At 44.8% G+C, this 20,770-nt stretch overlaps 1 protein-coding gene across 1 annotated transcript; it reads left to right on the top strand.

Moving 5' to 3' along the window:
- Positions 1-62: 62 nt before the first annotated feature.
- Positions 63-18,669, top strand: LOC307199733 (serum paraoxonase/arylesterase 2-like). The gene is made up of 9 exons (XM_079947707.1): positions 63-183; positions 7,781-7,851; positions 10,598-10,653; positions 11,695-11,860; positions 12,073-12,199; positions 12,898-13,098; positions 15,773-15,854; positions 16,326-16,454; positions 16,867-18,669. Exons 1-9 carry the CDS (start codon positions 110-112, stop codon positions 17,023-17,025), a joined length of 1,065 nt encoding a protein of 354 aa, XP_079803833.1. The 5' UTR covers positions 63-109; the 3' UTR covers positions 17,026-18,669.
- The last annotated feature ends 2,101 nt before the right edge of the window (positions 18,670-20,770 follow it).

Below are 20,770 nucleotides of genomic sequence, written 5' to 3'. Positions count from 1 at the left end.
CGGGGCGGTTTGGCGCAGGTGGGAGGCGCTGCCGAGTCCGCGGCTTAACCCGAGGCGGGCGGGGAGGAGGGAAACTTCCTGTCGCCTCCGGACCGTCGGGGGCTGAGCCATGGGGAAGCTGCTGGCGCTCGCCCTCGTCGGCGTTCTGGGCGCCTTGATCGGAGAAAGGCTGCTGGGATTTCGGTAAGTTGCTCCCTCGGCGCCGCGCTCGGCTTGTTTACTGGAGAAGTACCGTAATCCCCGGCTGGGGGACTCGCTCCGGGACTTCATTGCGTTCAGATGGAGGTTCACTCTGCATAGGATCGGGCTGCCCCGATTGCCTTTAACCCTCTTGCGGGGCTGGAGGGAGGGAGCGAGCGAGGCGCAAAAGGAGGCGCAGGCAGGCGTTAGATCCGACTGTGCGCTTTGGGTTGGGGATGTGCCGTTCGGTTCGGTTCTCTTTCGTCCCCTCGCTCGCTTGCTCACGGTACCATCCTGCGCTTTCAGTGGCGCCCTTTACCCCCAGGGAAAACGTGGGCAGCAGCAGCAGCAGCAGCAGCAGCAGGATCGCAGCCGAAAGCTGCTCCCTGGCCGTCAGAGCCCCGCTGAACTCCGCGGGGCTTTCTTCGGAGTTAGGAGCCATAGGATCGCGCTGCAAGTGCCTGCGACTCCGCAGCCTCCTCTGCTGCGCGTTTAGAAGAAAACGCAGCAGCAAAAGCGTACATTTTGGGGCCGTCTGATCCGGGCGTTAAAAAAAAAAGAAATCGGTTCCTAAGACGTGATTCAAAACTGAGGGAGCTCGCTGCTTTCCTGGCTTCTGGCCCTCTTGTTTTAAAGAGAAGAGTTCAGGACGAGCTGTCTTGTTGGGCCCTGGGAAAGTTTCCTCCGCTAAATTAGGTTAGAAAGTGGGGGGGGGGGGTTCGGCTGGAAGCCTTGACCCTTTGTTTAGCCCTAGCGCCTAGATTCTCCGGGCAAGATATATAATGTCATCTCAATGTCTTCTGCCCCTCCTAAAATAGCGGGTCGGCTGCTGCTTGCTTGCATCTCATCCCTGCTGTGGGCAGAACAAGGCACTGAGGCTCTCTTTGTTTCCCAAAGAATGGAAGTGGGGGGGGAGGGGATGCTTAACTCATTATCTGCCAGTTTCCCCAATTTTAACAGGTTCTTCTTCTCACTTCCTCCCCATGGGCTCCAGAATTTGAAAGTAAACCCAGCTGGTAGGGAAATGGCCTCTTCCTATCTGCTGGAGAGAACTGACAGCAACCCACCTAAAATTCAGTTTAGTGGAGAGGGTTAAGCACTCCCCGCCCCCCTTGCAACACACAAGAAGCTACTCTACATTCATGAGGCTTGGGAAAGTGTCTTTGCTGCAACAATGTCAAGTTCTGCACTGACTAAGCTTTGCTGCTACTCTTGGCAAAAGTCATTACACAGTTGAGGTAGAGGTAGCGAGAAAACTAAACCCATTTGTGGCCCCCAATGAGCCAAGGCTGTTGCAAATGTACTTGTTTGCATCTTCTGCTCAACATGTGTATGAGTGCAGCAAATCTTGAGTTTATATATGCATACTTAATTTTATTTGTATGATGCCTTCCCGCAGTTTAAACCATCCTGAAGGCGGCTTACAGCCTGAAAAATACATAACTATAACATAACAAAGGTAGTCATGAACAACAAATAAAAGATTAAAAAATGCACAACTATTTCCATATAAATCCCAAGATTTAAAATAAAGACATGGAAAAAACCAGCAACAACCCCCCAACAGCACCCCAACCCAAGAGTTTGTTCAGCTTTTGCAGCTGGAGTCAGTCAGGCCAGTTGGAAATTGGCCAGTAAGGTAGGGAACAGGTCTTCAGGACTCACAGCCAAGATGCAGTGTGCTTTAAGAGTGCTTTAAATGTATGAGAATACACACACACACTGTAAGTCTTCAGCAGTGGCGTAGTGTGGGTTGTCAGCACCCGGGGCAAGGCAAGTAATTTGCGCCCCCTAACCCGTGGATTTGCGCCCCCTAACCCGTGGATTTGTGCACCCTAACCCTAACCCCCAGATGTGTGGCTGGCCCCCCCTGCACCCCCCACGCTACGCCACTGGTCTTGAGACTGCACCAAGCATTAAAAAGTGTTATTATACAATTTTACAGGCATGGTGAACCATGGGAACTGTAGTTCGTTGTTGGGAATTGCTCTGTGCAGTCAGCACCCTTAGCAAACTACTATTCCCAGTATTATTTGGGAAGAGTGCTTTAAATGTATGGTGTGGATATGGCTGCCTCAGTTGTACATAAAGCTGGGGTGGGCTAATAGGAGGGAAGTCTGGTTTTTAAGAGCAAAAGGGGCATACAGAAGGAAATGGCAGGCCTTCCTTGTTCCTGTGGGTTACTTTCTCATGCAGTTTTCCTTTAACTGGATTCCTGCACTGGAAGTGGGAGTGCCTGGGCAAAAAAATCACTAGTTTCATATTTCATATTACTTTGCAGGGCTGAGTTGCAGTTACTTATGTACTTTGTCTTGTGTTTGGAGTAATAAGACTCTCTGTTCTGGCTGAAGGACAAAGGTTGTTAAATGTCACCCTTCTGAATGGTGCATAAATGTAATATAAACTAATTATGAAGCCGGCATCTATTTTGGTTTATAAGTAAGCACTCTGCTAATTGGATAGTTAATTGGAAGGAAGAGGTTTGTGGTCCTCTGGGCTTGGTGAGGGGGGGGTGTGGAGGGGAAGAAGAGGGATATCCGTTTATTTGTTTTTAATTTTTGTCCCTGCTTCTTGATCTGCAGACGCTTTGCTCTGTGATACCCCTGGTGATCTGGCATGAATGCTCTTTGGTTCGCAAACCAACCTCTCAGTGTTAATGCACTCTTGTCAACAGCCAATGACAACCTTCATTTCCAGTTTGACCAGGGAGCATAACCTGCAATAATGCTTGCCATAGTTCTCTGCAGGGAATTACTTGTTAAGACCTCTTGGTTGCAAATGTGTGGAATAAGGCAGCCAAACACCCCCAAACTTAAAACGCTTGCCTTAAAATGGGTCCTATTCCTTTTAGTTCACTCATTACACTTGCATGTATGTTTGGGTTGCTAACTAGCTATCTCGTAGGATTACACGTGGTGGAAAATTATGAGAGGGCATAATAAACAAACATAGCCAGGGAAAACTGCAGTTAAGGAGATAACAGTGGCATCATATTTTACTTTTGTAAACATGGACAGCAACAAGCAGTTTTCTTTTTCACACGACCAGCTACCTCCCCCCCCCCCGCCTTCAGATAACAGTTTTATATGCTACACAATTTGGGTTTGAATGAGGAATATGAAGCTTCTCATTGCTCAGCAGTGGTGGGTAAGTGTACTGTTGTCACAGCTGGAAGCAGCATAATTCAAATAGCTGCACATCAGTGATACTGAGGCCCCATTATTCTCTTGCAAACTGCAGAGGGATCACATAGGCTTCCCACTCCAGCGGGAAGATACTAAGCCAAGACTGCATATTTGTGTTACTGATGAGAGCACTTATGCAAGAAGTAACTCCCGGTGTGTGTTCAGAGGAAACAAAACCAGTTGTGCAAAATCCTTCGTAGCGAGGATGAACCGTATCAAAACACAATAAATATAATGGGGTGTTCATGGGGAGTTGAAAAGCGTTGCTGCAATACAAAAGATTTTTTAAATGGTTAGGATTCAAACATTCCTTACTAGGGTGAAGAACGAAGAGATGACATCCAGGTTTACTTCCAAGTAAATGTACATTCAATCTCTGGTTAAAGTGCCATGGAAATGTACTGTATACTCATTTCAGATTATTTACACTGTGACAAGAGGGCTTTGCAGTGCAAGCCTGCTATGTTGCAATCTTGCTAACACAGCAGTAAAGTGGAGGTAGATATTGAAGTTGTAAAAAAGAAGAAGAATTGGGGCGAGGCAAAGGGATAGCAACTGTTATCTAGAGACTGCTGTGCAATAGAGCATGGGCAGCCATGGTTTTGTCTGTTGTATTCTATTAACGTGGTCCTTCCAGCAGATAGCAATGTTAAGAATCCCTGGAAGTATTTTCTGTGAAATATTTATTGAGACACCATCAGGGACTCCTGTGTGAGGGAGCATAGCTCTCCTCAGCTAATCTGCATGGAAGCAGGTTGTGTCGCTTGGTGGGTGAGAGAGAGAGATTGTGGGGAGGACCTGCCCGCTTCTGTTCTGACCCCTTGGGGAGCTGGCAGTAGGTAACTGCAGCAGTGGCGTAGCGTGGGGGGTGCAGGGGGGGCCGGCTGCACCGGGCGCAACATCTGGGGTTAGGGCAAATCCACGGGTTAGGGGGCGCAAATCCACGGGTTAGGGGGCGCAAATTACTTGCCTTGCCCCGGGTGCTGACAACCCACGCTACGCCACTGAACTGCAGACCTCAGGCCAGAAATGGCTAGCCACCACTGATTTAAACTATATCTGACAGCTGTCCATCCAATTCCTTCTTGAAACTTCTAGGGGGAAAATTCCACAGAGTCCTCCATTGCCTAATTGAACTGAACCAGGAGGTTTTTCCCCCCAGACAGCCATTGTAAGAGCACAGTTGACTGGGAATATCTCTTGTGCAAGCCCCACTGAAATGAAAGCAAGCCGTGCAGGACTACCCTTGTGTAGCTTCCATTCATTGCAGTGAGGTAGGAGACCTTTCCTCTTGGGTTGTACCCTAAGCAGTCATTGTTGTAACCTGAGCCCACCGTATTTTGCCTGTCCTTTAGGTGATCTGATAATGCCTTGTCCAGTCTGCCCTTGGGCAATCTCTTTAAATATTTGAGAAGTTTTCCCTTTAAACCATTGGTTGTCCAAAACAAACATTGCCCAAGTCTTTCAGTGTAGTATGTTCCAACTGCTTGAGCCACAAAGCTCACTAGGATCAGCCACCTCAACCTAACATGTCTCACAGGGTTGATGTCTCTTCATTTAAAGCACATTTGGAGCACATTATTTCCTTCAAAAAATTCTGGGCATTGTAGTTTGTTAAGGGTTCCTGGTACCGGTAATTCTAACTTTGTGATGGGTAAACTACAGTGCCCAAAATTATCTGAGGAAAAAAAAGAGCTTCCAAGGTGCTTTAGCGTTCTACTGTGTCCACAGGGTTACACTGAAACAATCATGGGTTGGATTGTCACCATTTGCATTGCTCATACCTGAATTATCTCTGCTGGTTGCTACCACTCAAACTGTGGAGACCAAATAAATTAAATAAAAAAATTATTTGTCCAGAGGCACCTTAGAGACCAACTAAGTTTGTTCTGGGTAGAAAGCTTATACTCAGAACAAACTAAGTTGGTCTCTAAGGTGCTACTGGACAAATAATTTTGTAATTTATTTCGACTGTGTCAGACCAACATGGCTACCTACCTGAATCTAAAATTGTGGAGACCAAAAGCTGCAGTTGGACCTAGGCAATGAATGCAGTCCAAAGTGCCAACACTCTTTCTTGTGCATTGGCATAAAAATGCCAATTAACTGTGGCTTTCCATTTCCCAAGAGATCTTCAATGAGATTTTGTACACAACATGCATTTAAAGCACATTTCCCCCTGCCCCAAAGTATCCTGGGAACTGTAGTTTGGCAAGGGTGCTGGGAAGTGCAGCTTTGTGAGGGATAAACTACAGTTCTCAGGAATCTTCAGGGGTGGGTGTGTGCTTTTAATATGCTTTAAATGTATGGTGTGCACCTGAGGCAGTCTGTGAACTATATGAACTGACTAACCTGAATGTGATTCACCACCCAAGCGGAAATTTGTTCTGCAATAGAAGGAAAGTCATATAATCAATGCCATTGCTGGCAATCTTTTAATTATGTTAATTCAAGGAGAGTAAAATTTCAGTGTGCATCAGCTTGCCCTATTTAGCTTTCTTGTTTTACTTTTGTTTGTTTAGTAGACAAAGCTATTTTTGTGTGTGGAAACTTTCACAATTTGCAGTTGACACCCATTCATTGCTACAAATGAACTTATGAAGCTGAAAATATTCGGAGCGGGGAGTGGGGAGGTATGGAAAACACTCTGCCCTACGTGACTGCTACCAAGTGAGATGGTCCTTTAGTTTAAAGCAGGCTTCCACAACCTCAGCCCTCCAGATGTTTTTGGCCTACAACTCCCAGGATCCCTTGCTAGCAGGCCCAGTGGTCAGGGATGATGGGAATTGTAGTCTCAAGACATCTGGAGGGCCGAGGTTGAGGAAGTCTGGTTGAAAGCCTTTTCAAAGGTCCTTTAATACATGCATTGGATGGCACAACATGCAATAAAGCTAAGCAGGGTGTGGCTGATTCCTCCTACCTTTCCCAAGTTTTCCTAGCTTCCAAATCATGTTTTCAATGGCACTATTAAGTCAATACTGATGGTGTTGCCTGTTCAGCAGTGGGCATTGGGGAACACTGTGACACCATAAGAACAGGGTGTTTCCTTTGCTACTGCTGCTGGGAGCTGAGCTTAGCACCATATCTTGCAATCTTCTGCTCACCATGCTACAAACCTTCGGGAAAGATAAAGGCAGACACGGGTGTGTGGTGTACTGACATGTCCTAAAATGATTCCCCCCTGCAACGGTTCTTCATTGGCTTCAAGAAGGCAGTTCTAGCCTCTGCAACAGAAAACATCTGGGTTTCCTTAAAACAATGGCAACTCATAAAGTCATGAAATCGAGGGGCACGATAGTTCTTGGTTTTGGAAGTGCTGGATGAAAAAGACACTCAGGGGCTTAGAACTGTTTTTGGTGTTTGTTGTTTTTTTGGTAAGACAGTCCCTGCCCTCAGGCCCATAGTCTTAAAAAGACTTGACACATGGAAGAAAGAAGGAATGGGAGGGAGAAGGGAGGGGAAAAACAAGCTCCGAAACAAATTATTAAAGTTAAAGCCAGTGTCAGTTGCAGTTCTGACTGTCCTGCCCTCATTAAAGAGCAGTCCTTTCCCTGAAGCACTCTTCTGTGAGATGCACTGCACACACACACTCTCACACACATACACCCTGGTGATGGCTTAGTATCTAAGCCAAGGGTAGGCAACCTAAGGCCCGGGGGCTAGGTGCAGCCCAATCTGGCCCACAGATGTTCCGGGAATCAGCGTCTTTTTACATGAGTAGAATGTGTCCTTTTCTTTTAAATGCATCTCTGGATTATTTGTGGGGCATAGGAATTTGTTCATTCCCCCCTCCCCAATATAGTCTGGCCCACCACATGGTCTGAGGGACGCTGGACCGGCTCACAGCTGAAAAAGGTTGCTGACCCCTGATCTAAGCCTTCAGTCCTCTACCCACTTAGCCGAGAACAAACCTTGTTGAACTCAACGGGACATAATTTTGAGTAGACATGTATAGGACTGCTCTGCAAGACTCAAGGCATTTCTGGATTAATCGTGCCATTTATATCCAGTTTATACTGACTGGGCCGGTGGGAGGGAAGCTCACTGGAAGTAGGGAGCATTCCATTCCAGCCAAAGGAGGTATAAGTGTCATCTGAATGGAGGTAGAATTTGGTAATGAACCCATCAGAAAGGCTATAGGGAGAAATGCATGCACCAAAGCCCTTTGGGGAGAGGGGCACAATGCCTTTAAATGTGAATAGTTGACCAGTCTGAGCCCAAGGTACCAGTTCTGGGGAGCAAACGCAAGAGAGGGCTGTTCTCTTTGCCCTGTGAGTGGGCTTCCGGGAGGCATCTGATGGGTCACTGTGGCCAGCAGGATGCTGGACTAGATGGGGCAGATTTGGTAGGGCTCTGCTTTTGCTCTTCCATATTTCCTATTTTAAGTCTATGTTTATATTTGCTTTCTCCTCCAGACATAGATTGTGTGCCTCGCGAGAATATAAACCGAAGCGGCTTCCAAACTGCCACCTTATAAAAGGAATTGGTAGGTCTCCCGCATGCTTTTATTTGCATTTATTCCCTCCAAATTCTCTTTTCTCCATCCTTTCTATGCCTATTTATATAAGCCCTCTTTCCAGAGGGATTTACATCGACTCAATTTTTGTACTTGGTTTTGTTTTTAGAGGTGCTTCATTAGTATTATTGTTAATGTAAATAGTATTTATATGGAATTGTGCAGAAAAGAACAGAGATTGGGTCTGCAGGCTGGTTGTGAAAACTAAATTGGGTATCTTCAGCCTTCTCAGACTCAGGAGCCACGTTTAATTCCAAGATCCATTTGGGGACCTATTTCCTATTTTTCTTACCATATATTTGCATGCATGATAGTCGTGCTCCTCTTGCATCCCACCTTGGGTCAGGCCGCAGCCCACCAGTTGAAGACCAGTGAAGTAAATGACCATGCAGGGACCTTAGCTCAATTAGTGGAGGGCATTCTTTGCATTATTACTATTATTGTTGATTTATTAATTGCCTTCTAAAACACCGTCTCAAGGCAATTTACGATAATTAAAAGCCATTAAAGGCACAAAGCAAAAGACACATTTAAAACAAGACTTAAAACCCTAACAGGTGGGCATTTGTGGTAAAGACCCATTCATTCAGCTGGCATGCCAAGCAGCCCAGGGTTGATACCTGATATTTCCAGTTTAATAGGAAGTGTGAAGCCCTTCTACAGGAGACTCTGAAAAAGCATCCCTGAATGGGATGCTGACTGAGGCTGATGGAAGTTGTAATCCAGCAACCTTGGCACAAATCAGCCACCTCTGGTGTAGACAATACACAGTCTTGACTAGGCCGCATCCTATGATATTTTGTTTTTATTGACTTGGTCACACACTTGAAATCCAGGGGGAACTAGTACTCTGTAAATGCTTACCCTTTCTGGTGGAGTACCAATTTGAACCAATACTCTTGAATTGGCCCTCTGTAATCCTCTTGGATCTGCTGGCAACATGCCTTAGACAGGGACGGATTCTGGAGGCTGTCGGGGACACGATTGACTCAAGAAATGTTGAAATGACAGCTGAAGTTGTTCCTGTCTCACATCAATAATGTAATCAAATGATGAGAGTTGGCATATGCCGAAAGTATACTGTATTGGGGATGGGACTCCTCTCTAAATCGTCATTTCCTCAACACCTTCCAGATGTTTTGGACTACAACTCATGTCACCCCCAACTATTAGCCATGCTGCCTGGGGTGGATAAGAATGGTAGTTCAAAACATCTGGAGGGCACCATGTTAGGGAAGCCTGCTCTAAGCTGTAGTTCTTGTACAGAGGCTCAAACATTTGGTGCAGTTGTTGCAAGCTTGACCTAAGGTAAGGATTGAGCAATGCATTTTTCCTTAGCGGCTGAGGCCAGCTGCACACTCTATGCAGCAAACATAGTTTTTGTGTGTACATTGGTATTGCCACAGATACACCCCCTTATGCACATGCCTGAGGACCCTGTCTCTGGAGATTCCTCCACTTCTGAATGCATGTTTCCCCCACTTTCCATGTTTGCTGAGGAAACACCAATCTACATACAGCAGCTGTGTTTGCCACAAAATATTAATTTTTTGGTTATGTTTTTTAACCCATGTTTTCCTCCAAGGAGATCATTATGGCATGCACTCTTCCTTCCCCCTTCCTTTTTTTAATCTTTACAACAACCCTGTGAGGTAGTTTGGCCTGACAGACAGTGACTGGCCCAAGGTTACCCAGAGAGTTTAGCCTGGGCCTCCCAAGTCCTAGTTTTGACATTCCAATCATTACAGGTTCTGGTACCAAGGTGAGCTACACCTAGCGTGAGTCCCTTACAAGTTCAAATTCTTATATAACTAGTCATTCTTGGCAGTAAGAGAACTATTTATTTTATTTTATTTTAGCACTGTGGTTTGCTCTGTATGTTTAGGTGTTTCACTATTTTTGTTCTGGCAAAACCACAATAATAATGCCTTCTCTATTGAATAATACCAGACTTCCCACACCCCTTATTTCAGAAAGCAGGCTGTTTGCAGGGTGTAGCAGGGCTGAGCGTTTGCCAGGGCCCTGAGATTAGCAGAGGGTCTGCTGCCTGTTCTTTCAACTCTTGACAAGAAAGTCAGATGTTGCCTAAGGGGATTATCAGTGTGTGCCTCATCTAAGTTCAGGGAGCCTACTGAGGGTGCTGAGTCAGCATCGCTGGAGGGTGATATTCTGAGCACGCTGGTATTGTGTGCCAGCGAGAGAGAGTTTAACTTGTGCATGATAAGAGCTGTGACAACTTGTGTGCTCCTAATGCCAATGCAGAGCAAACATGTCAGCAGATAGAGCCAAGCCCCGAGATCTTCACAAGAGCCTTGGCCTACGCAACACGCCCTCCCCCTGGCACATTTCCCAGCTGAAGGTTAGCTAGCCTCTCAGCCATTCCTCTCCATTGCATTTGCTTTTTGTGGATGGGCAAAGATCACCATAGCAACCAGAGCCTTTTGCAGCTTCCAGCCGCAGATAAAAGAGAATTTAGCACTGGCCCAGCTTGTCGCCTCTGAATTCCTGTCTCTCCTTGGTGTGGGGTTCTGAGTAACAGTTCAGTGGGGCTGTTCTCTCGTTGCTTCCATGGTGCGTGTTTCTTACACACGTGTAAGGTGCAGTGACTCAGAATAATGCAGTCTATGTCCCAGTACTTTAAAAGAAGCAACCTTGTACTCTGCTGCATTGTATGGATGTGTCTGAGCAAGATCTTTCTTCTTTTTTTTCTTTGCAGAAACTGGCTCAGAAGATATCGACATACTTCCTAATGGCCTGGCTTTCATTAGTTCTGTAAGTTATCCCAGCAGGCTTGTCTTTCAGGGAAGGCTGGGCTTGCGTTCGCAATGCACCGAAGGAATACTTGAAAATTGCAGGCCAGATCTATTCCCACACAAACACAACCCTTGTTTTCAACAGAATGCCTTTCACTGGGCAGAATGCAGGGGTGCTCATTAGAGACTGATGGTTAAAGGGTGCAAGGGTGGGCTTGAAGATTAGGTCACCATTACTAGCCTTCCCCCACCACCCCAGCATGCTAAGAGGCTAAAAGCCACTTAGTAGTGTAAAATAAATAAATAAAACAAAGCCTTCTCCCAAGTGGACTGGTGCAGCAGGGCTGCATGGTTTCTCTACTGACCACACAGTAAGGCACTGAGGGATAATGTAATCCATCTATTGGTGGAATTTAGGGGAAGCCCTAATAAACCTGGACTACATAGCTATTTTGGGATGTGGGTGATGCTGTGGGTTAAACCACAGAGCCTAAGACTTGCTGATCAGAAGGTCGGCGGTTTGAATCCCCGTGATGGCCAATGCTAAATCCCATTGCTTGGTCCCTGCTCCTGCACACCTAGCAGTTCGAAAGTACGTCAAAGTGCAAGTAGATAAATAGGTACCACTCCGGCGGGAAGGTAAACGGCGTTTCCGTGTGCTGCTCTGGTTTGTCAGAAGCGGCTTAGTCATGCTGGCCACAAGACCTGGAAGCTGTACACCAGCTCCCTTGGCCAATAAAGCGAGATGAGCACCGCAACCCCAGAGTCGGTCATGACCGGACCTAATGGTCACGGGTCCCTTTACCTTTACATAGCTATTTTAAAGCAGCAATGGCTAACCTATGGCCGCCTGGCTGTTGCCAGACAGGAGCTCCCATCAAACCCAGCCAGTGCAGCCCATGGTTAGGGATGATGGCAGTTGCGGTTCAGCAACATTTGGAGGACCACAGCTTAGCATTTCAGTGAATATCCAAGGAAAACAGATGAGTTATGAAAACGTCTCTCTGAGATCTTCCTAACCCTTCATGTGACAAAAGGTCTGCTTTCTTTGTTTGCAAAGGGTTTGAAATACCCGGGAATAGTATCGCTTGCCCCTAATAAAAGAGGAGAAATACTTCTTATGGATCTAAAAGAAGACAATCCTCGACCTGTTGAGCTGAGAATCAGCCGGGGGTTTGATCTGGCATCCTTTAACCCTCATGGGATCAGCTTATATATTGATGATGGTAAGTAGATTTGCCCATAAGGAAGGCTGATAAAACAGTATTTATTCTGTTTATTGTTTCACATCTGTAGCCATTCCTTCCTCTCCAAAGGGAGTTCCCTAGACGGGGCAGCTGCTGAGAGCTGCTTCATTTCCCTGTATACGTTCTCCATAAGTTCACTCGTACTTCATTGCTTGTTTTGTCAGACTCATTCAGTTTTTGCCTTTCCCTAGATGACACTGTGTACCTCTTCGTCGTAAATCACCCACATCAGAAGTCAACGGTAGAGCTATTTAAATTCGTGGAGGACGACAATTCTCTGGTGCACTTGAAAACGATCAAACACGAGCTTCTGCCAAGGTATATAATATCTAAAACAATTCTGTCTCCTTTGAATTTGAAGAGCCAGTTTTAATTTATGCCAAGCACTCTGTGCAATATGCAGAACAGCTACTTATTACTTGCAAGCTGGACCTGAAATTAAATGTTGCGCCATGCAGGGATTCTGCCCAGGGTTCCATTTTGCCCTCGGTTTTCAGTTGGTCAGCATTTCACGCTCGTTGGGCATGTTCAGTCCTGATTAAGGGTTTTACTGCAGAGTTTTGTTTATACTGAAAGGGTTTTACTGCAGAGTTTTGTTTATACTGCAAGCTTCAGGTTCCCCACTGCCTGCCCTCCTGCACCCTGTGTTGGCTGATACCTCCCTCCTGTGTGTGGATGGTACCATTTTGTCTGAATAAGGTCTGGCACTCAAGGGAACTGAGATCACTCTTGGCTTGCATGATGGTATGGTATGGAATTGTGAATGCTCATACGCAGACTTGTGCCTTCCAGATGTTCTGGATTCTGACTCCCATCAGCCCCAGCCAGCAAGGATGATAGGAGTTTTGTTCCAAGAACATCAGGAGGACAACAAGCTAGGGAAGACAGGTGGAAAACTGAATAAGCCTGCCTGCCTGTAAACCTTGCCATGTTTAGTATACAACTTGCTATGTCTCTACATAGCAGCTTAGGTGACAACCGTATTTTTATTTACTCTTCTCCTTTTTTTGTCCTAGTGTGAATGATATTGTGGCTCTGGGTCCTGACAGTTTCTATGCCACCAATGACCACTATTTCACAGAGCTCATCTTGATCTACTTGGAAACATTCCTAGGCCTTACCTGGACAAATGTTGTCTACTACAGTCCGAAAGAAGTTAAAGAAGTGGCGTCAGGATTTTACTCTGCCAATGGCATTAACATTTCACCTGACGGGAAGTAGGTATCTTGCAGGTGGCGTGGCTTATACGCCGTAAAGGTATTTTTTTTTTGTTTTTGTTTTAAAATATTGCTCTCCTTTGGTCAATGCAGTCTTCAAAGAGGCTAACATAAATACAGGAAAGAGAGTTCAGATTTAAGCACAGTTTTAAAAACCCCCACATACATTACAACAACTAAAGAAAGAGCAGTAATGGGTAATAAATGTAAACAGCAGCAAGGGGATCCTCATCATGCCCTGATATTTCTGATAACTTTTATCTTGGCAATAAAGTGAACAAACAGAAGGTACAACTCATTGCCTCTTGGTTTAAGCTGTAATTCATCTGAGGGTCTACATTGCACGATAGCATTTCACTGTTAATATTTAAATTGACTTATCTGGGTCTATGTTTGTACTAGCTTTGGGTCCCAGCCAGTGGATAGTAACCCTTCTTTACTCACATGAGTTATTTGGAGGGTTTTCCTCCTCTCCCCCCGGAAACAAATCTTCTACTGTACCAACTAAGGGAGGAATTCAACATAGAGCTAAGCAAATTTTCCACTGCTTTTCACTGACAGAGCGATCTGCCCTCTCCTGCCCCAGCTGACAGGCTGTCCTCCTGTCACACACACCCCAGAGTCAGTGGGAAAGGAGGGGGAGGAGAGCTGAAATCCTTGTGTGGGCTTCTGCTGGTGGGACCAGTTAGTTGAACCCAGGCCAGTGAAGAAGCTTGAGGAAGGCAGGACACCCCTTGATAATCTTTTGCAAGTGTGTCGAACCTTTGGCCTTCTGGATATTGTTGAACTACACCCCCCGTCCTCCCCACTGGCATGGATAACAGTCAGGGATGAGAGATGTAGCCCAGCACATCTGGAGAGCCAAAAGTTCCCCACCACTGCTGCATGGAAAGCTTTTTCACTTGAACTCCAAGCAGAAAATCCAAGAAATGCCTATGTGACTCTCACGGAGTTGGGTGGGTGGCAGTCCCTACAGTGGTCCTCTGAAATATACTCAGAGTCCTGTAGTGATTTCATGCTCTTTATTGCAACTTGTAAAACAGTGATTGAATTGCCCCCCAAACCTCAGGCTTTTATATACATTATTTACACAATGAGTCCCGTCTGATTGGCTGATTCTGCTTCCCCCCTGGAGCCTGATTGGTCTTTCCTGCAGGCCAATCAGTTGTTGCATTATAGGATCCTACCAGCCTGATAGGCTGATTAACTTCTTCCTGGAGCCTGATTGGTCTTCTCCTGCAAGCCAATCAGTTGTTGCATTCTAGGATCCTACTTGCCTATTGTTCTAGGATCCAAGGTTAGTACATAACATCCTCCATTTGTCCAAGCACACTGCGTTTTCCAGAGCTGTTTTTAGAACAGCGTCAATCAGCAGAGTGTGGGTTGGTTCTTGTTGACATTAAAGTAATGACACTTTCTGCTTCTTTTCCAAACAGATGCTTCTTTTTAAAAAAGAAATCTGATGGGCACACGACTGTTTTTTAGTTGCTAGCCCTGCTTGCTAAACTAATGTGGTGTTTGTTTTCCTGAAATGTAATAACTAAAGTGCTAATGTCATACTTGACATCAACCTTAACGTGAAAATGAAGTGGTGGATTAACTTTTAAATGTGCTAAATCAATGTGTGAGCAATGTGTGAATGATAAGGACTCTTCTCCCCACCCCACTCACATACTTCTATTTAGGTTAGAGAAATAAAATAACTATTTCTCATATAGTTGATAGTGGAGCCCCTCCCCCCCAAATGTACTAAGTGCACATTTCCCTGTTTGCATGAACTAGCCTTGCACCAGAACAGCCCCTCCTCCTTCCCTCTCTCATCAAATCAAATGGTGCTGCATCTGAATGGTTTGTTTGTGCAAACCATAGTTTGGATATAACAGCAAACCATCATTCCCCCCTCCAAAAAGAGGAGGCATGCAGAGTGCATGAGCCCACAATACTGTTCCAATCCATAATACCGTTGTTTGAGAGCATGCTCTCCAATTGAGATGGGTTAGCAAGGATGAATATAGGGAGAACCGTCTGGTGGTTCTTCAGGATCTTTGTTTTCCTTGCTGTTTCGAGGAATACATAGGTAACATCCCATTTATTTAGTTATCCATTGCATTCTTATACCGCCTTTCTGCCAAGACACCCAAAGCGGTTTGCAACCTTAAAGTACTAAGACAGATTATATAGCATGTAAAATTGAATCAGGGAAGGGACAGTCCAACTGGAGCAGTCCGCGGTGTTGCCTGTGCTTGCCTCCCTCATCCTAGGGGTGAATCTCTAGGATCAGTTACCACAAGGCAAGGGTGGAGAATCTGTGGCCTTCCAGATGTTGTTGGACTTCCACCAGCCCAGACAACATGGACAATGTTCAGGGATGGTAGAAGCTGGGAGTAGTTCATCAGCATCTGGAAGGCCACAGATTTCCCACCCCTGCCATAAGTAAACTTATTGCTATTTTAGGAATTTCCCAGAGGAAGGAAGGAGGACTACACAAATTAGTATATCCCCCCACCTAAAAAAAAACTTGGCACTGTAAATCACCAGGGCAATCTGTTTTGAGCTCCTCTTATGAATGCATTCATGAAATATTTCATTGTGTTCCAAGCCAAAGTTATTTTCTTACCTGTAGCTAAAAAGGCATTCATGAAAGAGACTTTCACCTGTTTAATTTAATTTCAAGGTATGTCTATGTTGCTGACGTGTTCAGTCTAAGCATTCACATCTTCGAAAAGCATGAGAATTTGAGTTTAACTCCTCTGAAGGTAAGCCATGGCCAGTTTAGAAATGAGACTAATGCAGGTATGCTGAATATCTGAAACAAACCACGGATTTTAGGCTGTTCTCCACACACACCCATTGATATTATTTTATGTTTAGAATGTGTGTGCATGCATACTCATCTGTTTGTTATCTTTAGTGAAGCCTTTGCAACCTGGATGCTTCTCATGTGTTATACTCCTCCTCCTCCTCCTGTTTTAAATTTTGGAGATTTAATTTATGTTTTAAATTTTGCATATTGCGTACCTTATTGTTGTAAGCCACTTCGAGACATGGTGAAAAAGCATGGTGAAAAGCGAGGTGTACATTTTAAAATGTATAAATAAAAATAAATTTTTTAAGTGTGTTGTCAGGCAAACAATGCTAGCTATGGGTAAAAGAATGTATTTTCAACATTGCATATGTCAGCTGTAAGCTTTACTTACACATTGTGTGGCTTCTTCTGTGTGCTTCAGATATTGCCGGTCGACACTCTAGTTGACAACATATCGGTCGATCCTTCCACTGGAGACCTTTGGCTGGGATGCCATCCCAATGGCATGAAACTCATTTTCCATGATCCAGAAAACCTTCCTGGTTCAGAGGTTAGTAGGAACTATTTTGGCAAGATGTGTGATAAAATGTGTGGAAGCTTTTCAGCCACCATAAATGAGAGCATGGGTGATTGACTTTATCCCTGTAGATGTTGTTAGGCTACTCTAGTCATCCCTGACCATTGGCTGTGCTGGTTTGGAGATGAAGTCCAACATCAATGGGGGTGGGGGACAGTAAGCCACTCTGGAATGAGATGGTATTCATCCTTAGCAAGAAGATTCTGCCTTAAATTTGATAGGAGGACCTTTTTAGTTCTTTAAACTTATTTTGAACAGTTTTCAGATCAAACTTGTGTTAATGTGGAATTTTTGAAGTAGTGACAGAAGGCAGCCTCGTGACTCATTAGCACAGATTTTATAGCATGTGTCAGACTAGCTGATGTTATTCTTCACAATTTTTCAGGTCCTACGTATCCAGGGCATCCTTTCTGAGAAGCCTGTAGTCACCCAAGTGTATGTCGATGACGGGTCAATAATCCAGGGGTGCTCAGTTGCAAACGTGTATGACAATCAGCTGCTTATCGGCACCGTGTTTCACAGAGCTCTTCGCTGTGAACTGTAGTTTGCTCATCCTGGACTTTGTCACAGCGGAAAAGGTCAGCCTTAATCTGAGCCAAGCTTCCTACCAGATGCAGTTCTCAAATGGCTAACTTAGAAACACTTTGCAATAAAAGTTGACAAGAATGTTCCTGGCCTTCCTCACCCACCACTCACTTCAAGAAAGAGTTAACACAAGAAAAAATATGTTTTTTTAAAAGGAAAGCAGCAAGACTGGAAGATTATGTTGACTTCTTTTGACAGTGTAATTTAACAGAGAACCTCAAGTAATGTCTGCATCCATAAAGAAATGGATGCTAATTTGCGATTTTTCTGGATGACCATTGATGACTTTATTGGTGGGAGTGAGTGATTTGTTGGTGGGGTGGGGGGAATCAAAGGTAATCCTTAATGACTAATTGATCCTGCTGCTTCCAGAGGATTTTGCTTTCATCTAAAAGGTTCCCAAGGACATTTGAGACCTCATGCATTCCGAGTTGCTCCTCTTCCTGTATCACCTTTTCCACTGTTAAGGAAATCTTTATACTTAGCAATTATGCCTTTCTGTCATTCCTAGGAAGAGGCACATTTAATGCCTGCTTCAAACGTGACCTGAAGAGGGATGGATCTGATTCCACTCCGTCTATAGATTCAGAGCTCTCGCTCTCTCCCTCTCTTTTAAAAAGAGCAATAATTGCACCTATCAGCTGCCCCAAAGGAAGTGGAGATGGGTCTAAATCCATTCCCCACTCCTCTTTCTGAACATCTGATAGGTGCACTGTCTGCATTTTAAAACAAGAATTCCATGTGCCTCCCCAACAGCTGCACCCAGGAGAGGAACCATGTGCAGAGCAGCATTTATTCCTCATCTGGCTAGGAATATGCAAGTGAAAATCCGCATTCCTACACAGATGACACATAGCTGCGTTAGGGTATGACCAAACCTCTCTTTTTCTGAACAGAGCACCATGCCACTGCCCTGCAGTGCTGTGGGATAATGTCCCCAAACCTCTTCTATATATTTGGAGAGAAGAAGCAGGTGAGCTCAGAGAGAGGAACACACTTTGCACCCGAAATGACCCAGGTTTGATTGCTGGCATCTCCAGGTAAGCATGGGAGATTTCCCAGTTCTGAAATGCTGGTGAGCTGCTGCCATTCAGTGTAGACACTACTGATCTAGATGGGCCCAGTGGTCTGACTGTATCTCTGTTCTTGGGTTCTTGCCCAAGCACCACCTTTTCAGCCCAAATCACAGCTTTCTCTCACATCACAGTTCACAAGTACAGAAAGTGTTTGTCCCACTGGCAGTTTGCTCATCGGATATCATCTGTGTCATCAAACAGCAACAGCAGAAGCTGGGTAATGTCTTTCGAAGGGTAGAAGTCTGTTGGTTTTCCCTTTCTCCTTTCCTTTTGCAGGTGAGAAGGAGTTCTTCCTCACCTTATTAGCAGTAGCCTGGCAATAACCTGGCAGAGAGCCTAGAACAAACTGTCACCTATGCAATCAACTTTATGCAAGGGGTATAATGCAGGGATATTGCAGTATGTTCTACTCTTATCGCAGAGGCTGATTTTTAACTTAAAAGTTGGCTGCCAAATGAATTGCTCAACTGTATAGATCAAGTCAATTAGGTTTCTTAATAAAGTAAATAAACAACTTTTCAAACGTTTTTGGGTTGTGCTGATCTCAGCCAAATGCATCCTATGAAAACTGCAATCGCAGCAGTCTCTGAAAGACAACCTCAAAGCTACTGGGTTGCCCGTCACCCTACGGCAGGGGTCAGGAACCTCAAGCCCATGGACCAAATGTGTCCGTCCAGCCAAGCCTCTTTCACCCCTAGCTGCTTCTCCCTTTGGCAGGCTCCTCAAGCGCTTTTGCCATGTGTGATATGTCCTTGAACTGTGGTCCAGCTGCTTGCATGCCTGTACGGAGAAGTGGGTTCAGCACATGCAGACACCTCTGGCATTTGAATGGCTGGAACGTCGCCTACTGTACCGAGGTAGAATTGCACATCGGTTGCACTGATCACTTTTTGCCACTGGCCCCAGCTGGTTTTTTGCCACTGCCCCTATCCACTTTCTTGCTTCTGGCCTTGCTCACCATTGGCATATAACCACTGGAAGGTTGCTCTTTAGGGAATGCTGCCCATGGGCTAAAAAATTCCCTGCTCCACTATCCCTGAAAATGTGGCCATATCTACAACAAACCTCCCACCCTATTAGTATGGTTTTTGCATGACGATCAACATCTTAACTTGTTCTGTTTAAATAGCTTTCTCCCCAGTGTCCAAGTGCATTGCTAGAAGGATAATATATTCTATAACAGGCTAAAAATGTTGTCTTCCAATTACTGCTTCTACTATTCAGGTAGGTAGCCATGTTGGTCTGATGCAATCGAAATAAATAAATAAATATTTTTTTTTAAAAAAATTGTCCAGTAGCACCTTAGAGGCCAACTAAGTTTGTTCTGGGTATAAGCTTTTGTGTGCATGCACATGAAAGCGTATACCCCAAACAAACTTAGTTCTCTAAGATGCTACTGGACAATTTTAAAAAATATTTATTTATTTTGATTGCATCTACTCGTGAGTTGTCTTCATTGCTGGCCTTTCTGAAGTCACTGTGGCTATTTTCTACAGCTATCAAGAGTTAGGGTTCACTGCAGAGAGGCATTGTGAGCAACGTTTGTGGAGATATTAAGACAGTGCCTCCTTTCATGAGTTTTGATGGAGTCTTCCCTTGTCATTTGGGCAGCTTTCAACCAAACTGATGAAGTGGTTACATATTCTGAACTGCAGCTGTAATTGCCTCTTCTTAGTGGTACTGAATTTTGATGGTCTTCAGTCTTTGCTGAGAGATTTGATGTGGGGAGGGGGCAAAAGGTCTTCACAACTTCCTTCCCTGATGTTCCTTTTGTGAGTTTTTCCTGCCTCTCCTCAGTCGTTGCTTGCTTGATTTGCTGCTGCTTCGGCGCCATTTTTAAATGAAAACTTTGGAATACCTGTTCCCTATGGTATTCCGGCTGATTGGGGGTCACATAGAGAAATGAGGATGTCATAGCAATTAAAATTGGCCACATAATTATAGTATGGAGAGAAAAGAAAGCTGTCACAGGGCCCTCAGCCAGAATGGAAAGGAAAGGGGGAATGCACTCACACTCTCTAGGCAACTAGTTGATATTCTCCATCTTGCCTTGTGCTAGTGCTTTTACTGCCCACCAGTGCTGTATCTTCACTCCAATTTATCTCTAGTTATATGTGATCAATTGTATCAAAATACACACTCAAATGTGTTCCTGAGTGTGTCTTTGTCTGTAGCGCTCTAAGGATGGGAGATAGTTTCAAGGCATTTGGAAACAAAACGGAATGCTTGTCCAACTGCCCCAACTAATAATAATAATAAATATTTATTGTGGCCCAAAGACCCATAGAACAATTTCAGAACAAAATACAGCCAACCACAAAAGAGAGAAACTGAGGCGGTCATTTTGTTTTTTCTTGAGTTTGATGATCTTTGTTTCTTTTGACTTCCGAAAGAAACTTTGCCACTTTGTCAACACCTTCGTAGTCTTATAACCAGCAGGATTTCTAAGGGAACTAGGACAACAGAACCAGTTTAAACTTTTAAGTGTTGACAGGATTAGCGGACAATGAAAGTACACACAGGTCTTGCTTACCAAACACAATGCATTCTGTGGAAACTCTTTGTTAGGCAAGTATTTGGATAATGAATCCATGATTTCCACTACTTCATATGGAAATACTTCTAATG

The sequence above is a fragment of the Podarcis cretensis genome (assembly GCF_951804945.1).
Source record: "Podarcis cretensis genome assembly, chromosome: 12".
Taxonomy (NCBI): Eukaryota; Metazoa; Chordata; class Lepidosauria; order Squamata; family Lacertidae; genus Podarcis; species Podarcis cretensis.
Note: the sequence above shows the minus strand (reverse complement) of the source record. Positions and strands in the feature narration are given on the sequence as shown.